We start from the raw sequence: 18,226 nt of genomic DNA on the forward strand, positions 1-18,226 counted from the left end.
AAAGTGTAGAGTAAAACATTTAAATAAATGGGCATGGATTTCCAAATTTAAAAATCAAAGGTCATACTTTCGCTGCAATGGACTGCCAACTTTACACAAATGTATGTTTATAAAATTCTTGACTTATTTTTCCAGATTATAAACCACCACTTAAAACAACAAATGTTAATCAAATGATTAGGATAGTTCTGTTTTATGATGATGATCTCTACTGGCTTTCAAGAACAAAATAAATAAGGCAAATTAACTCAAGCATATAATAAAGCCAAATTTAACTATAAACTAGCTTAAATGGCAGTGCAAATTTTTACCACAGTCTGGCAACTCTCCGCGGAATTGTTGTTACGCGACCGATTCTTTTGGTTTCATTTCCAGTTGAAATTATCAAAGAAATATAATAGAATGTTGGCCATAGGAAGTTCCCAGAGACTCAGCTTACGGTAGGCCACCGGTTTAATTCGAAATAACCAAAAGGAATTCGTCACCTGACCCCTATTTTTCCAGGTCCCTGATACCGGCTGCCTTCAAAAACGTGGGTTTGGTTAACTATTCCTCCTCGCAGTCCAAAAACGACGATGGATACTCCTCTTCAGACGACGAAAAGCCCACAAAGAAGAAGGAGAAACCTGCGGAAACGGCGGCCCAGCGGCTGAACCGCTTGTTAGGCACCATGCAGGCCACGGATCAGCTCTCGGCATCTGATTTCCCTCGTCCTGGCGATGCTAATAAGAAGCGGAGGGAGGCCCAGAAGCAGGAGGCGGCCTCTAAGAATGTTCTCACTGCGGCAAAGAACATTGCTAGCATGCTGAGCACCAGTGAGAGCGAAAAGAAGCAGACGGAGTCAGAGCTATTGGCCAAACTCCTGGGACATGAGAGCGAGTCTTCTCCAGCAGCGACCGGAACAAATCAGGCGACAGATGCTTCATCATCTTCCTCTGGTGATAAGGAACTCAATTTGAGGTGGGAAAATTTAATGAATTTAACCACTAAATTAGTTATCATCTAATTAAATTTATTTTCTGTATGCAACAGTGATCTAATAGTGGGCATGAAGATCGATCGTCGCCAGCAGCCGCAGCAGGTGGAGCAGACTCGCGGCGAGTACGTTCGCCGCTCGCTGGCTTCCAGATCCAAGCTACAGAACAGAGGAGATGGTTTTTACCAGCGGCCACAGAGGCAAATCAAACGAGAGGCTGAATCCTTTACGGGCAGTGTCAACTTGTACGGCGGAGAACCGTTGGGCATCTTCAAGGATACTCAGCTGCCCATTTCCAACGACATTCTTTCAACCTGGTCACAGCTGAGCGAGAGGGAACTTAGTCTTCAAGCTTCGCATCCCCCGGCAAACTACTTCGAACAAATGGTCTTGTGGACGGATCAGAAAAAGGTGTGGCGCTTTCCTATTAACAACGAGCAGGATTGGGTGGACGAGCAGAACGTGGACTTCTCGGAACACATTTTCCTCGAACAGCATCTCGAGGATTGGTGTCCTAACAAGGGACCTATTAGACATTTCATGGAGCTCGTCTGCGTCGGCCTGTCTAAGAATCCCTATTTGACTGCCCAAGAGAAGAAGGATCATATTTTCTGGTTCCGTGACTATTTCCAGGCCAAGAAGGACATACTGAGAGATCTGATTACCAAGGAGCCAAGCAAAAGTATTTCTGCTTAATGTTATCGTTTGAATATTTGTTAAAAATATATTTTTGCTTTATAAGACCAATCGATATATAGTTATATATATATGATATTGTGTAGATATATGTGTGTGTGTATAAGAATGTGAGTCCTTTAAATATCCTAATACTTCGAAGGCTGTGCAGACTGTGCGCGGAATGTGTGAGCTGGGAACGGGCTTCAGAAGAGCAGGATGCGTTTTTCCACAGTCTTGCGGCATATGGGACAGCCCTCAATCTGGTCGCCGCACATCTGGCACGTGCCGTGGCCACATAGGAAGACCATATTCTTTATGCGGTCGAAGCAGACAGGACACATAGTCTATAAGATAAATACAGGATCAGTGACTGAAAAAATTGTCAATCAAATCTGAACTCACCTGCTCCTTGATGTCCTGCAACTGCTGCTTTAACTTTTGGACATCATCCATCTGGAAGTTGTTGACATTGGAAGGAGCCACCATCGCGTTTCCAGCTGCTACCAGACTCGGGACATTTGAAGAGGCTGCTGCAGCGGCCAGCAGATTATTCTGGCTATTCAACTGATTGCTGCTGCCCGCCACTGGAGTAACTACAGTGTTGTTCATGGCCACGCTGTGACCGGAGGCATTGGCACATGCTGCCGCCGCTGCTGCTTCCACAAAGCGATCGTCGGGCAGTGGCAAGCCCACTGATGCCATTCCTCCAGCTGCCACGGAGACCTTCTCTGGTCGGCCACTTCCTCCGCAGCAGAGACTGAACGACAGTATCTCATCGATTTGCGTGCGACACAGGACACACTTTTTCATCAAAGCACTGCAGTGCTCACATGCGACCATATGGCCACAGGGGCGGAAGAAAACAGCTGCCCTGCGATCCGAGCACACCAGACACTCGTCGATCTTTTCGCGCGAGGAAACGGTCTCGCGGCAGATGAGGCACTTCTTCACCCTCGGAGCGCAGGTCTCGCAGCAACTGACATGGCCACAGGGTTTAAACACCGTATCCCGCTTGGCATCCGAGCAAACCAAGCACTCATCCAGGCTGGCGGACGATTTTGGAGGATCCTCGTGCAGCGATTGGCTCAATTCGTTGGCGATGCCATTGAGGGCAAATATGGATGATGAGGCAGCGGGGAAAGTGGATGAGGCAGCCATGCTAGCAAGCGGCAAATTGGCTGAGGATGACTGATTTAGGGTACCACTGGCTGCTCTTGCCCTGGCGTTCGAACTTGTACCAGCCACATTTCCGGGCAACTCTGAGTCGTCGGTTTTCCGTTCGTTATAGCACTTGACCAGGGTCTTGCAGAGATTGGGATCCGGACACAGGTCCAGTGGGGTCTGCTGCTTGCGATTCTTCAAAGTCAAATCAGCTCCATTTGCAGCCAAGAAGCAAGCAATTGAAGCAGAGGCCTTCTTGTTATTGGCATTCCTCAGACCCATCAAAAGCTTACCAAATCCTTCCACATCTTGCAGTTGCTTCAGCTGCGAGAGAGTGTGATGTCGGAGCGCTTCATGCAGCGGGGTATCGCCGTCTTTGTCGGGTATGTTTAGATCTGCGCCATCCTGCACCAGCAGCTTGACGATCTGCACATGCTGACGCTCCACCGCAAGATGCAAGGCCGTTTGAAGATTCACATTTTGCCTGTCCATATTGGCCTTACCCATATGCACTAGTAGCTCAGCAATTTCAACGTGGTTGTTAAGTGCTGCCAGGTGCAGAGCTGTGTAACCATCATCCTTCTTCTCCTCCACGATCCAAGGACGGTTCGTCTTCGTCAGCAGGATCTTCATGGCACTAGGATTACCCTTGAGAGCAGCATGATGCAATGCATTGAATCCGTTATTGTTGTTTAGCGTGATGTCAGCCCCGAAGTCCAGCAACAGGGACAGCATCTCGTCGTGCTCCTTAGATATGGCATCGTGTAGGGGGGTATCGCCCTCGGAATCTTGCAAACTAGGATGGCAACCTAGTGTAAGAAGCGTTTTCACTACGTTCAAATGGCCCTTATTGACAGCAATATGCAGAGACGTTTGCCTTCGTTTATTGCGCGCATTTAAGTCCGCCCCGGCTTTGGCCAATATCTCGATCACCGCCGCCTCATCTCCAAACGCGGCATGGTGGACAGCTCGATCTCCGTCCTTGTCCTCAATCTCTACGTCGACGGCGTGCCGTAGTAGCACCTGTATCACTTCAATATGGCCATTCTGGCTGGCGGCTTGCAGTGCAGTATGCCCGGCAAACACACCATTCACATTGACATCCGGCCCAGAACTGGGCGAGGCACTGGAAGTCGATGGTTGAGCTGCGCCAGCCAAGTACTCCTCGCATCGTGCCTGGACACGCGGATCAATTTATTTAATATCAATGGAAAACTGTATTTTCTTGTACTTACCGCAAATCCATTGGCTGCTGCCTTAACAAATTCTTCAGTGGCATCCCCGGAAACATTTGGTTCGAACAGCTTTTTAAGAATGGCCGAGAGACGTTCGCTACTGGGAATAACTGGAGCACAGCCGCCATCGGAGGCAGAGGAAGAAGCCACCTTGCAAACGGCTAGCGGGTTGTAGGTCCACGAAGTATTGCCCACCTCCACTTTAAGGTCATTGTCATGGTATACCTGCTGCACGCGTCCGATCTTTCCCAGAGTCAATTGCATGGCGTCCGCCCACTCTCCGTGTCCTCGCTGCAGGATCTTGATGCTCTCCACATCCGAACAGATCTTGACAATGTCGCCCACCTGAAACTCGGGAGGAGCAGTGGTTGGCGAGGATACTTTTGTGAGGACAGCTGGATTGAAAGTCCAGCGATTGCCGGAATTGTAGGCCACCACAATGTCGTGATCCTCATCGATGCCCACGACCATTCCCGCGTTGCTTAGGCACTCGAACATGCCATCGGTCCAGCCGCCATGTCCATGCTGCAGGGACTGAACAATTTCTAGGTCTAGATCCACGGTGACCTTGTCGCCGATTTGGAAGCCATGCGGTCCTTTTCCGGGTCCGTTTTCACCCAGGAGTGGCAGGTGATCCCGGTAAACATTACTACCCTTGGCATCGTTAACGACCTTTAGATCTGCCATTCCCTCGAAGCCTACGCGGTACAGATTCTTGGAGCCATTGTCCCAAATCACGTACGCGGCCGATCTTGGTGAGGCCGAAGACCAGTCCTGGATTTCGTTGACCTTACCACGGCGGCCAACGCCTCCGTCCTGGTCCTCCCACTGCCAATCGACGCCGCGAACCACACGAGCTCCCGGGAAGATGCCTCTGGCGAGCACTTTCTTGGACTTACGACGCGGTTCCAACATGGTTCTTTCACCTCCTGGCGTGGTAATCCTGTAAAAGCGGTGCCTCAGATGATGTTTATCTCCGTGGTAGCAGATGGAGCACAAATCATAGTTGATGCACTCGGCACACTTCCAACGGATGCCAAAGATCGGTTGCTGGCGGCAGGTGTCGCACATGGTCCCTTCGTGTTTCACGCCCGTGGGTGCACTGTCCAGGATGCGCAGATCATAGGCTCCCGCGCAGCGGTAGTTGGCAGCGGTTCCATTGTCCCACACCACCACCACCTCCTCGGCGGATTCGAAATTGCGAACGGTGCCCACGTGTCCTTCGCCGCCGTCCTGTAGAGAATCGAAACGGAAAATTATTCTATTATTATCTCAGTCAATCTTTCGATTTCCCATTTCGTAACCCACGCTGATTAGGATGCGAAAGTTATAGCCGAAGTGCATAATGGCAACTAACTAAGTGTTAAGGTAGGCAGTCGCTACAAATTCATTTCGCTATCTCCCATTGCGATCAACGTGTCGAAAAAGAAAACAAATAATTATCAAGGGAATGAGGGTTTGCATACCCTAATTTCAATGTTATGGGGTTATATTTGTTTCGCGCTTGCCACCATCTAACTGAAAGCATTATTATGCATTTAATTATTTAATGATTTCGGGAATTTAAAAATTAATGAGTTACAAATATAAATATGTACTATAATTCTCGAATGTTGAAATGCATGAGGATAAGGTAAATGTACTTGAAGTATTATCAACAAAACCATGTGACTGAATAGATGTTATTGACTTGGATATTTCTTGACGATTGCGATTCACTTTTTATGCTGGTAAATCTTCATGAAATCAGTTAAAGCAATTATGTGCGAAAATGTGTATATTTTAATCTTGTCTTTTTTGTATCTTTCTGCACTTTCAAATCGTTTTTCCGGGCCAAAGCAAACAGACTTTCAAAGCTTGCATCAGAGTTATGATGTATGAGTTATGACTCACAAGCCATTTGTTAAGACATAATTAGCCAACCAGAGGTTACACTTATTAAATGTAAATGTAAGCTTGGGAAGAGAAGAATCAGGTGAATGAATAGAGTGTTAACTGAAAATACTCAACATAATTACATATCATTTCTAATTTGTTCAAGATGCTTTCATTGTGAAATAAATTTAAATACTCTTTTGGTCGTGCACTTTGATCTCTCTTAAAATTCAATTCTATCAATGTAACTAACGATAGTTATATTAGTTCCATGAAATGCATTTTCTCAGTGCACCTAAGTAGGACTTCATACCCATACCACTTTCTAGGATCACATGTGTCCCCATTGATAGTCTGGTTAATAATGCGAAAAGAGAAACTTGACTAGTTTGGCGAGATGTCAAGAATCAAGTTGCGCGGTGTGCAATTAAATTAATTGATCGGTCAATTGAGAACAGGGAGAGTTCTTTTTTCACTGGAAGCACAAGCAGAACCAGCACCACAACTGGAAACCTCCACCCTGCCCACCTGTTTGTTCCACTTCCAGTCCGGTCCGCGGATCACCCTGGCACCCACGCCCTCCATGGAGAATCTTCGGACGAGGGCCGCTGCCGAATTGCCGCCGCCCCCAGTTGCAACGCCTCCGTTGGCGGAGGCGGAGGACGAGGAGGTGGTGCCTCCGGGAAGGGAACCAGCACCACCCCCTCCCCCGCCAACACCACCTGCACCGCCGCCCGCTGCACTGCTCACTACCACACCTACAGCTGTGGGCTGTGTGTTGGTGTTAGTGTTGGTATTGCTGTTTGTTGGTGCTCCTCCTCCACTGGCATTTGCGTTGGTGGAGTCCTTGGCCGACGAGAGGGTGGCCGCGCAAGACATTTTACCACTCCGCAAGATCGCTGGGCGGGTGGGCTTCGCTTTCCACGGTATATTGCACTCTTTCGTTGGGTAATTCGCGTTTAAAAATCGGAAACGCTGCGAAACAGTCGAGGAATTTTACAACCACCGAACAATGTGACCGTAGTGCGCAAGCGATAGGTCCCCTGCTAATCGGTGCGATAGATTAACAGTGTGACCGAGACACATCAAATGGATAATGTAGTTGCTTAACTCTGGTCACTCTACTGCGCACAGTGGAAAAAATACGAAGACTTTGCCACGAAATGTCACGAAAAAAAAGATACCACCTTTTATATGGTTTCTAGTTTCTTCACTAAATATACCTTTAATTTGTAATTCAGTTTTAATTACCAAAAATAAGTAGTTTAGAAAAATACTATTCTGTCCAAATTGAATATGCTCTTTCCTTTTTTGTTTAACGTCGACTTGTTGACTACGTTCTTTCTTTTGATTGACTTTTGAATAACGTCGCAGGAAAACTTTCGGTTTTCCTGATAAGTAAGCAACAATCATAACTCCATTTCTATGGAAATAAGAATGATTTGATTTTCAGCTCTATTTTTTTAAGTAATGGGATGGATAAGTTCAACTCAGGCCAACGTAAATAATTTCATCCCCCAAAAAACCAGAGCCGCGTTCGGTAATTAAAATCCTGGCTGCCTAAACAGCATGTATAATTGCCACCGTAAAGTATCAATCACAGATTTGAGTAATTTCCAACCGTCCCCTTGGCTGCAACTAATCAGTTTAATGGGCCGAAATGGCCGGCTCAAATGATCTGTTAGCGGCCGAGATGAAAGGCTGGCACGGACAATAGTCAAAAGTGTCCTCGTACATCAGAGACATCAGCAGACACGCTTCCCTATGGGCCTAATTGCTTTAAAATAAGCCACACCCACGGTGCCCGAAAATCCATCTTGCACGCACATTACGAGCCCATCGATCGACCGTTAGGCAAGTGACTACATCTCGGACCTTTTCTCCCACCGGAGGATTGAGCGTGCGGGCGGCCGGCGGCTTTGATCTTAAGGATCGGATCGGTATAGTATGGTATGGTATAGTATGGCATGGATATGGTGTATGGTATGGTACGGTATGGTATGGTATGGAGTGGCGTGGCGTGGTATGGTGCGGTGTGCGGGGCACGCTTGTCAATTGTGGTTGGCTTCAAAAGCGGCTTACTGAGCCCCATGTCCCGATACCAATACCGTTTTCAATCCCAATCCCAATCGCAGTCCAAGTCGCTGTCCCAGTTCCCCGGGCGAATGAAGTGTGTAATTTGAAATTAGCTCAGGCTCAGCGGCACCTTTTGAGCCCGGCCGACTTGACTTGGTGCACCTGCTGCTGGCGGAGATTGTGATGCTGATGCTGATGCTGTTGCCGATGGTAGTGGTGGTAGTGATGGTGCAGTCGATGGTGACGGTGCGGCTGTCCTGCGGCGGCTACTTAGTTACGCAGTCGCACCGCAGCGTCAAGGCCACATACCGTCGTCCCCCGCATCTCGTCCAGCTCGCTTCGATGCACAAGGAAAAATACGTAATGCGTTCGGCTTTCAGTAATGTACACTATCAGAAACCATTTATATCGAATACATATCTTAGCTATTTATGCATTACTCGAGTTAAATAATAATGTGGTTATGTGTATTACCAACTAAATCGCGATGACTTATGTTTGAGTTTTGAAATATGGTAGGTATGGTAGACATACACATTCCTATATAAACATTGATATAATTATTCCCTATTTAAGCGTATTTGGGCATAAATTCATTTAGATAATACTAACAGCTTGACTGCATTTTCGCATGTCAGCAGCACCAAGAGTTTCGCGCGGTGTACGATTTCATTTTCGATTTCAGCTCCATTCAGCAAATGAATGCCACTGAGATATACGCAAATTTATGGCCGCACATATCTGTATGTACATTTATAATCTGACTAATTTGCGATCTCTCGATTTTCCAAATCCAAGACTCATCCAATCTGGGCTTCAATCTTCTATGCGTGCATTAAGCGGGGGGCGCTAATCAGGTTTCTGGCCCCAAATTGGTTTCATTTTCATATTTCAATTTCGAAAGACGGTAGCCGGAGGTCTGTCGAAAATGCAAAATCAGTAAGACCAGTAGTCGCGACATGATATAAATTAACTGTTTTGACTTTGTGAAATGAAATGCCGGCCCCCTTTGAAATTCAAAAGGCCGCAACTCAGAGGCGAAAATATCGAAAATAACAGCCAAATCGATTTCTTACTCGAAGCCGAAAATTCAGAAAAACAAAATAAAATACCATTCAAAGTGGCTCCGAGTTGTTTATCTCGTTAGAGTTGCCAGCGCGCCGATTTCTTTTCGGCTTAAATGGTTTATGTGCGTTTGCAACCAGTTTTATGGACATCGCCTCCGCAGCCTGACGGAGCGGCCTGATTATATATTGATGACGCCGCTGGACGCGGGATGCGGGATCTTGGATGTTGGATGTTGGATCTTCGATATTCGCTCTTCGATCTTCGATCTTTGTGTACGTTGGCTGGAGTTTCCGATGCCGCCAGTCTGAAGCCAGCTTTACATTTAGGTGGGATGTGGCCGGCGCCTTTGAAGCGGCGCGTTTACCACGTGCCGTGGCAAGTTCAAGCCACTCCTCCGCCTCCGCCTCCACCATCCCCAATCCTCGCCAGCAAGAGCAAGTATCGCCGCTCGCTGATCACCCACATGATCCAATCAAATCGACGGCGACACACAGACCCCCATTCGAATTAATAAACAAAGAAATGCTCATAAATACCCGTAAATATGCATTTTATAAATGTTTATTTATATTGTTTAGCTGAGGGGTAAGAAGATTCCGCAGCCAGTTTTCAAGTCGAGTAGCGATTTGAACGATTTTAATGATGTGTTCAACGTCTTATGATTTAATTATGCCGTTTGTTGCTGCGGTTATCGTTTGTTATCTTCGCTCGCTTTTGTTTTTTGTTTGTTGTCTCCGCCTCCTAATATCATATGCCCCATATTGAAGCCGGATCGGCTATTTATTGAGCCTTAATTATGTGCGATTTAAATTCTTAATGAATGCCGCTTTTGGCCAGCTCCGCCGCAGATCAGCTCCCGTTTGACGTGGGCGCACATGTGCCGATGATTTAACTGATAACGAATTGAGATATCTGCATAATGCCAGCATAATCCCACATAATGCCAACAAAATGCCAATAATGTGGGTGGGAGCCGCGATGACCAGGCGCCAGCATGACGACCCCAAGCGAACCACCTTGCTCACTCGCGAAATTCCGCAGACTCGGATGAAATGTGATGCAAATAAGGATTATTGTGATCTGGTTGGTTCCTCTGTCCAAGAGAAAGTGGACATTTCTACTATGCCGAAGAGCAGCTTACTGTACTGCTGTAAGCAATAACTGCCGAAAACAATTACTGATGTTAATAAAGCAAATTTAAATTTCATTCGGAAATCATAGACTTACTGTGTGCGGTGTTAATATTTAAATATTCGCTTCCACCATACAATTGATATCATTTAAATTATTTTTTCGTAAGTAATTTTGTAAGCGAATTTCTTTTTCCGAACGCAGTAATATGCGGCTGACGAACTTATTAACTAATAATACAAGTTCTTAACAAAATACAAAACATTTTTGTACCCGTTACTCTTAGAGTAAAAAGGGATACTATATTCTTTGAAAAATATGTAACAGGCCATACAAAGTATATATTATATATTCTTGATCAGGATCAATAGCCATGTCAATTTGTCCGTCCGTCTGTCCGTCCGTATGAACGTCGAGATCTCAGGAACTATAAAAGCTAGAAAGTTGAGATTAGTCGTGCAGATTCCAGAGACATAGTCAAGTTTGTTTCCAAAAGTTCCCACGTCCACTCTAACGCCCACACTGAAAAAATTTTAAATTTGTTTTCATTATTTTATTTTTTTTAGAATTTTCTATCAATATTCGAGAATATGAAGAAATTTCTCGTTCGCACTTCCACTAGCTGAGTAACGGGTATCTGATAGTCGGGGAACTCAACTATAGCATTCTATCTTGTTTTAGTTCGGTTTTTTAAGTCTAAATGTAATTTAGCCCACTTAAAAATTCCTTTTCATCATTATGTAAGAATAGGCTAATATGCTGAGCAAACAACCAATGGTTAATTGATGAAATACTTTTGTCTAAAAAGTACCCACAGAACATTTGATCCTTTTGACGAGATCAAAGTGGTTTGCCTCTGAAACTAGAGAACGAATTTTTCGGCATATGAAAGTGGAAATAGAGGATGGTTCCGGGTCTAGAGAAGAACTTCTGGGCCCTGGGAGGCGGAGGGGCGTGGCAAGCAGTGACATATGTAGGTTGCGCTTAGTAGCTTAGAATCAAAGTCGGATCAGCGCAAATTTCTGTGATCTTCTCTGATCTCCAGCGATTGCTCTCTGCCGACGTCGCTGCCGCTGTTCTGCCGCTGCTCTGCCGCTGTCGGCTGAACACTTTGATGTCCTAATTGGTTTATTACTTTGTCGGCATCTCCAGTCTTCTTTGTGTTTCTGTTTTTTCTCTCCACCTATCCAGATCGCTCTCCCTCTCTCCATGCACTGCGGAATAATTTGTACTTCAGTATTTTACAGATACAGATATTTGACAGCTCAAAGTTCGGCATAACTCTTAGAATTTAAAATATTAGTCGTTATTTATATACATATTTATTTATTTTTCATCAATTATTGTCTGCCTACCATTTATTTCAATGAATTTACTTTAATAATAATGAAAATTGGAAAACAACATGCGAATGTATTTTTGGGTATATGTTGTTGTTCTTGTATATCAATTGAGATATTTTTACTAAAAATACTTGTATATACTTTAGAACTTTATTAGTATCTTCTTACTATTGACAATCCATGGAGAATGTTTATAGAGAAATGTAGCAATTTGGCTTGTGTAATACTTTCCGGTGCATTTCTGTTGTGGCTGGAGTCTGCTTTATGCCGTTGCCTGTTTTATTTATTTCTTTATTTCCCTGGGCCTTCATGCTGCAGCCAGGGACTTGAGTTGAGATACGACCTGGGGCCCGGCTTTGGCCCGAAATGGAGCTTAACGAGTGAGCACGCGCACAGAACGGGATGGTTGATGGCTGATGGTCGATGGTCGATGGGACGGTCGCTGGGCCCCGGGGCACCGGGCACCGAGATCCCGAACTGGAAAACGATCTGCCCAAGCTCCCCAGCCGGCTCAGTGAATTCCCCAGCCGCAGCCCCAACCACTCTTAGCCTTAACAATGTTTGCCGCGTGTGCGCTCAATCAACATGTTGCGATATCAGCGCAATTTGTCATCTTATAAACAACAGAGAGCGCGGCTGAAATTCTGATTCTGGCCAGGTCCGATGGCATCGTGATCAGAAGCAGTTTAGCCCCTGCCATGGCTAAAAGCAGAACAGCAGAACAGCAGAACTGCAGACCATCGGAACATCACAATGGGCAACTACCAGGAAACCGTTTTCCCAAATCGCCCATCTTCCATCTTATAGCCCACATATCCCATCCCACAGCTCACATCTTATATCTCAGTTCAGTTTCTGTGCGGTGGTCCTGTGTGAAGTTCGCCGTATTCAAAGCGCAAGAAAACTCAATCAAGGGCCTCGTAAATCTTGGCACAATTTGATGAGTGCACAGTGGGAGACAATGGCATGGGCCGTGAGTGACCCGTGCACAGTGGGCCGCAAAGGAACTAAAATGAGCTGGAGCAATATGTATGATTCTTAATGAGTAGTTTAGGAAGAAATCATAGAACATTAATTTTACATTTCTTACTACATATTGCATAAAATTGTAAAACAAAATTAATGAGATATAATGCTACATTGTATCGGTTTGATGGGAAAGTATATGTCATAAAGCATATATCTAAAATGTATTGAACTGGCAGAAACAGAGATAGAGATATAATAAAATCACATTGATGGTGAAGAAAATTTAAGATGCAGAAAAGCAGCATGTTAAAGTAACTAACTTGTGTGTTCATACCACGGTGCTGGCCCGCAAGTGGTTCCAAATTTCTCGGCTTATTGATTAAAGCCGACGCATCGGCATTGGCGCATCCAGTTCCATTTCCGATTCGTCATCATTGCCACCAGCTGTGAGATTCTTGAGGATTCAATCGGAGCTATGATGGCTCGATGTGTGTGGCGGGTGTTTTGACATTTCGAGCTGCTCGAAATGGGAGTCTGGCGTTTTCCATCCCGAACTCGAATCGTCAAAAGTGATACCTCGAACTGGCGAGCGGGGCTGGTGCTGATTCCGCAGCTGATCCGGGTCATTATTGATCGTCCGTGTCCCGCTGTTGTGATCCGGTCGCAGCAGGCGATCCGATCCTCCGGCTGCAACAATGGCAGCGCTGTCCCATAATCTACACCACCATCGGCGGACCTTTTGAAGGTCCTTTCGGCCAAAGTTCTGGCCGTAAGGGCGAACACACACGCCGCCAGCAGCATATGCAAAACACAATGAGGTTCTTTGAAGCGCATCGTGTTCCCCTCTTTCAGGTAGCGACAATTATTTATCTTACAAATTTACCTGAAATTAAATACTTTCGTTTGACGGCGCTGCGCAATGCAGCTACACAAAAGGCGACAAATTCCCCCTTTTTGCCATGTGTGCGTCGTGTTTTCATTTTTTGTCTTTAATCAGCGGCTGTTGCTTTGATCACCATCTCGGGATCGCCATCGCCATCGCCACCGCCATTGCCATTCCCATTGCCATCAGCACCACCTGACAAGGTGCTACGTTTAAGTCCCTCCCTGCTTCCTGGCTGCCCACCTACCTGCGGTCGAAGGTGTGACAAGTCAGCGGATTTGCGTGTTGCTTCTTGCGAAATATTTAAAATGCAAGATTATCGCCCAAAAAGGCTAGCTCGCCGCACTTAATCCTCTGTGCCATTTCAACCGGACACCTTACACCGAGCATATTTATGGCCATCATATACTCGAGTTGAAATGTACTTTCCAACTATTTTCGAGTCTTAAAGATTCACTTTGATATTCCCTTTTAATTAGTTACCAAAATGTAAGTCCTTTATAAATTGCAAATGTTTTTTAGTAATGTAAAACGTAATGCGAATCCACCAAAATATAGCTCTTGTACTGAATTAAAATTTTTATTAGTAATTTTCGTATAAAGCAAACTTTAATTACCTGAGTTTTTAATTTAGAACCTCAGGCAAATTATATAAAGTTAAAATTGCTTAAAGGCTTAAATGTTTTTTAAATAAAATGTGGTAGAAGTTGGCCAAAAATATCATAAATACATTTTCGTTGTTAACATGTTATAACACCAATCCTTACTTTTTTATCTAACATATTTTTAAACATTTTTTCCTGTGTACAAAATGATGCCGTTTTTGATCTTGCCGTATGCTCGACTAATTAGCAAAGAAAGCCACAGAAACAGTGAAGAGAGCGGTGGATGTAAGAACAAAACCATTTCGATTAAAGCAGAATCCACCGACAACTAATTCAATCCAATAATAATCGCGCAATCATAATTACACGAATCTTCCGAAAAAGTAATCCAGACCCAGTTTCAGTCCCAGTCCCGATCCCAGTACCAGTCCCAATCCCAATCCCAATCCCGGAGAAAGACACAAACGAAGATCAACCGACCGACCGACCGAGCGAGCGAGCGATCTTAGCCGGAATTCTATTGCCGCCTGTGGCAACAGCAACTGCAACAACAACAGCAGCGGCAGCGGCAGTGGCAGCACTAACAATAACAACGTCAACAACAACAGGTTGCCGCCGCCTGAAGTGCTTCGTGGCCCAGACAAACGTTAAGATTGTAATAACCATGTTAAAAGCAATTTACGTTTAAAGTGCTACCGTGATACGCCGCCGCTGCGTTTCTTGATTAAGAACAGAGGGGATGCTGGAAAAACGGAGAAGGTGACGGGGGGAGGAGGCGAGGAGGTCCAGGAACTGGACTTGCATTTATTTGGCGGCAAGAAATGTGCATACCCGTTAGCTGTCCAGAAATAGGGTATGTTGTACTCCACGTGGAATAAGATGTAGGAAACTACGTTATCTCTAAAAATGTACAATGCCTTGTTATTCTTATCATTTAAATGTTTTGCCATTGATCTGAAGTTGTTAAATTATTAAAAATTAATTCAATTAGTTCTTATCTTACTTATCTTGCTGATCTTGTAAAGATATGTTATCCCAAAAATAAACGCTCATAAGTATGCAACATCATGTGCATCAAGTATGCATCGTATTTAGAATTAAGAAAGTTATGACCTATTCAACTTCTTCAACGTATTCAACTTAAATGACATCAAGAGAGTATCCTATAGTCGAGGCAATTTCATCGCTCCACGTTGTTTATTTGGCCGCTTTGGGAACTTTCCTCTCATATTCACAGTCCACTTAACACGCGCGTCGCACAATGCGCCTCAAAACACAAATGAGCAGAGTTCTGCGCATGCGTCGCTGGTGCTGATGTTGCTGCTGCTGCTGCTGCTGCTGCTGCTGCTGCTGCTGCGGATGTTGCTGATGTTGCTGCTGCCCCAACGGTGGCGTTGGTAACCTCAGAAAATCTGTGCTGGCGGCGCGCTTTGATGTTGGGAATGGCGTGTGCCCCTATGCAGAGATATTCGCTTTGTTGTTTCGCCGACTTTGTCTACGTCTTAGTTGCCTGCCAACAACAACACCGTCGCCATGCAACAGTAATTTGCCGCCAAGTGGACCGCAGCGTGCAACATTGGAGCGTGCGATCCGAGAGAGTGCCACCAGAAAGTGGTTGCCCCTTGGCCAAGTGGGGAAACCATTTCAGCCATCTCTGGCAGCCTATGGAGTAACCATGGAGCTGACCGCGTATTAAGCCAATCATTCATCCTGAGAGATAAAACATTAATGGAAATTTAATCAGAAATTCAAGTATTGTTAAATCATATTTTCTCTGTATCTTAGGGATATAAAATCAAACAATTTTCCAATTGCTCCTTATGAACACTTTATGTTTCTATTACCATCTTTATTGATGAAAGCCAGGAAATCTTTACCTTATTGAAGTATTTTTTTGAAATGTGGAAAGAACTCAAATTATATAATATAAGCAGATTTACATAGAACGCAAATACATGTACATCTTTTTGGGATATAACAATATTTTTTGCTTTTTTTTCTTCATTTAACTAAAGTGCCAATAAATACCGGTACAATTTTTTAAAAAATTTAAGGAAACCACCTGGTGACCATCCAACATCACTGACCTCCGTCAATAGAGAGCAATGCATTTATGGTCTCCGGCTGGATGAAATTAGAGATGCCCGCTCCGCCGGTTGATGGATGAGAAATGCTGCTGCAGACTGGAGATTGGATGGTGGATGCGGGATTCTGGTTGGAGCCTCGGCGCACCTGTTGCGTTTTCCACAGCGAGTGGCCGCTTTGATTTTCGCAAAATAGGAGAAGAAACGCCGGAGAACAGTTGCGCGGCGGATCCTGAAATCGGGCAAAGGATCAAAGGACGTGACCGTGACTGGGACAAACCGATAATAAAGTTGTGCATTAAATGAAATTTTAATTGCTTATCGACGATCGGCGATCGGTGATCCGGGAGCCCATCTGTTGGGATTAGAGCGGCCGAATGGTCGACTCGATTGATGTCAAGCGATCGGTCGGTCGGCGCTTTGAAGATTATGCCCAAAGTTATGAGGCTGAGGCAGAGGCTCTGTATTCCAGGTGCTCCGTTCTCCAGGTGATCAGATCGGTCCATGCGAAATTATATAGCTCAGCAGCGGTGGTAGCGATGTAGCAGCTTTAACTACGCAGTGCCTGTCGCTTCCTCGCCGTCCTCTTTCTCGTCATCGTCATCGTCATCATCATCATCATCGTCATCATCATCAACCTCATCATCTTCCGCTGGGGCATCGCATCAGCTGGCGCTGCTGCTTGTTGCTTGCTGCTTGCTATTTGCTGCATGCGGCAGAAGATGAAACGCGGCGGCAACACTTTGATGCGGCCAAGATCAAAGCCGCCGATTGTTTACATAATAGTGGCCTTTGAAACGGAACAATAGAATGCCAGGATCAAAGACACCGACCAGTTTACCCGGTTAGTGCGCTTAAGCGAAATGAATGTCCATGTCCGTCCGCCCGTGATCTGTTTTCCTGGCCCCACACCGCAAGAAAAGCTAGGCACTTTCGACTTTAAATAAGCCCCAACTAATCGGAATAACAAATACCACTTAATTTTTTTATTTTTTAATCAGTGAGAATTTGTATCAATCGAGTTAGCTACATATTTGTTTTGCTTCGTTTTGGACAACGAATTTTCCCAGTGTAGTAAAAGTAGCACAACTTGCTGTGGATGGGAACATCGCCGTTTTGCGTTCTGAGGTAAATCAAAATTTTAGGACCAACAACGAAAATAATACAAATTGTTTTTGACACTTATCAGCATTCATAAACTTAGTTTTTCGTTTCTAAGACAACAATAATTAATGGGTATACTCGTTTAAGTATTTGTCCATTTAATAGCGAGGTTTTTGCTAAATAGCACATCCATCATCAGCAATGTTGGATTTTGTTAGGCAAAATAAACTGTTAAGACTTTGAGAACTCCATCGTATTAACGAAACATGCTAAGTGTTACAATACCAATTTACAATTTACGCTTGTGGCCTGGTGGTCACAATAATTTATATATATATGTAAAAGTATATAACAGTCTATGAAATTTAAAGTATCACTAAGAATAACAGCACAATCTTGAGATTCAAGAAATAAACAAACTATCTCCATTTTAATAAACTAATTTGTTCCCACCTGACTTTTTAAAGTCAATGTATTAATATTAAAATAATTGGTTCATGCCCCAATAGTTCACGGTGCAGTAAAAGTAGCACTCATCACAGCCACATGATCATCCCGATGGCAAAATCGTCATGGAGTGTCTTTGAATTTGTGCTGCTGTAATTGCTGCTGTTGCAGCCGAAGGAGTTGCAACTGCAACTGCAACTGCTGCTGCTGCTGCTGATTGCGCGTCAAATGTTTATGGCATTCATCGCGTGCTGGCGGCGTTTTAATTGCTGGAACGGCACAAGCGCCAAGTGGATGGTAGATGGCCACGCTGCGTATGAGCAATGCGAGCATCAATAATCTCCTGAGATGCTGCCGCCGCAGTTGTCGCATAATAATTGCGTGTACTTAATGCATAAATATTGCACTGAATCGGACTGGTCGACCAGGTCGGCTCCTTTCTATTTGCCACTTTTAAGTTTGCCGCCGCCGTCGCCGCCAGTTGGACATCATTTTTTCAGGCACTGTTTTGTTTTTCTTATTTTTCCATTTCTTTTTTTTTGTTTTTAGCTCTCTTTGCCTTCTTCCTTTAGGCCTACAATTTCTATTGAA

At 44.8% G+C, this 18,226-nt stretch overlaps 3 protein-coding genes across 3 annotated transcripts; 1 reads left to right on the top strand and 2 right to left on the bottom strand.

Annotated features, from left to right (window-relative positions):
- The first annotated feature begins 149 nt into the window (after nt 1-149).
- On the top strand, nt 150-1,723 carry LOC6544416 (28S ribosomal protein S31, mitochondrial). Its single transcript, XM_001973124.3, has 3 exons — nt 150-440; nt 505-960; nt 1,033-1,723. The coding sequence occupies exons 1-3, from the start codon at nt 292-294 to the stop codon at nt 1,670-1,672; spliced, it is 1,245 nt and encodes a 414-aa protein (XP_001973160.2). The 5' UTR covers nt 150-291; the 3' UTR covers nt 1,673-1,723.
- LOC6544865 (E3 ubiquitin-protein ligase mind-bomb) lies at nt 1,680-6,979 on the bottom strand. The gene is made up of 4 exons (XM_001973125.3): nt 6,454-6,979; nt 4,051-5,283; nt 2,057-3,991; nt 1,680-1,998 (listed from the first exon to the last, which is right to left on the bottom strand). The coding sequence occupies exons 1-4, from the start codon at nt 6,802-6,804 to the stop codon at nt 1,858-1,860; spliced, it is 3,660 nt and encodes a 1,219-aa protein (XP_001973161.1). The 5' UTR covers nt 6,805-6,979; the 3' UTR covers nt 1,680-1,857.
- A 5,845-nt stretch (nt 6,980-12,824) lies between these two features.
- Nucleotides 12,825-13,902, bottom strand: LOC6544867. Its single transcript, XM_026977468.1, has one exon. It carries the CDS (start codon nt 13,344-13,346, stop codon nt 12,885-12,887), a length of 462 nt encoding a protein of 153 aa, XP_026833269.1. The 5' UTR covers nt 13,347-13,902; the 3' UTR covers nt 12,825-12,884.
- Between the last annotated feature and the right edge of the window lie 4,324 nt (nt 13,903-18,226).

The sequence above is a fragment of the Drosophila erecta genome, unplaced genomic scaffold, assembly GCF_003286155.1.
Source record: "Drosophila erecta strain 14021-0224.00,06,07 unplaced genomic scaffold, DereRS2 tig00000021-arrow-pilon, whole genome shotgun sequence".
In the NCBI taxonomy this organism is placed as follows: Eukaryota; Metazoa; Arthropoda; class Insecta; order Diptera; family Drosophilidae; genus Drosophila; species Drosophila erecta.

Excerpts from the sequence above, each read along its gene's own strand:
- LOC6544416 (XM_001973124.3), top strand. The coding sequence starts at position 292 with ATGGCAGTGCAAATTTTTACCACAGTCTGGCAACTCTCCGCGGAATTG. Across the intron at positions 441-504 it reads TCCCAGAGACTCAGCTTACG|GTCCCTGATACCGGCTGCCT; the intron begins GTAGGCCACCGG and ends CTATTTTTCCAG. Across the intron at positions 961-1,032 it reads GATAAGGAACTCAATTTGAG|TGATCTAATAGTGGGCATGA; the intron begins GTGGGAAAATTT and ends TGTATGCAACAG.
- LOC6544865 (XM_001973125.3), bottom strand. The coding sequence starts at position 6,804 with ATGTCTTGCGCGGCCACCCTCTCGTCGGCCAAGGACTCCACCAACGCA. Across the intron at positions 5,284-6,453 it reads ACTGGAAGTGGAACAAACAG|GACGGCGGCGAAGGACACGT; the intron begins GTGGGCAGGGTG and ends GATTCTCTACAG. Across the intron at positions 3,992-4,050 it reads CAGCAGCCAATGGATTTGCG|GCACGATGCGAGGAGTACTT; the intron begins GTAAGTACAAGA and ends CCGCGTGTCCAG.
- LOC6544867 (XM_026977468.1), bottom strand. The coding sequence starts at position 13,346 with ATGCGCTTCAAAGAACCTCATTGTGTTTTGCATATGCTGCTGGCGGCG.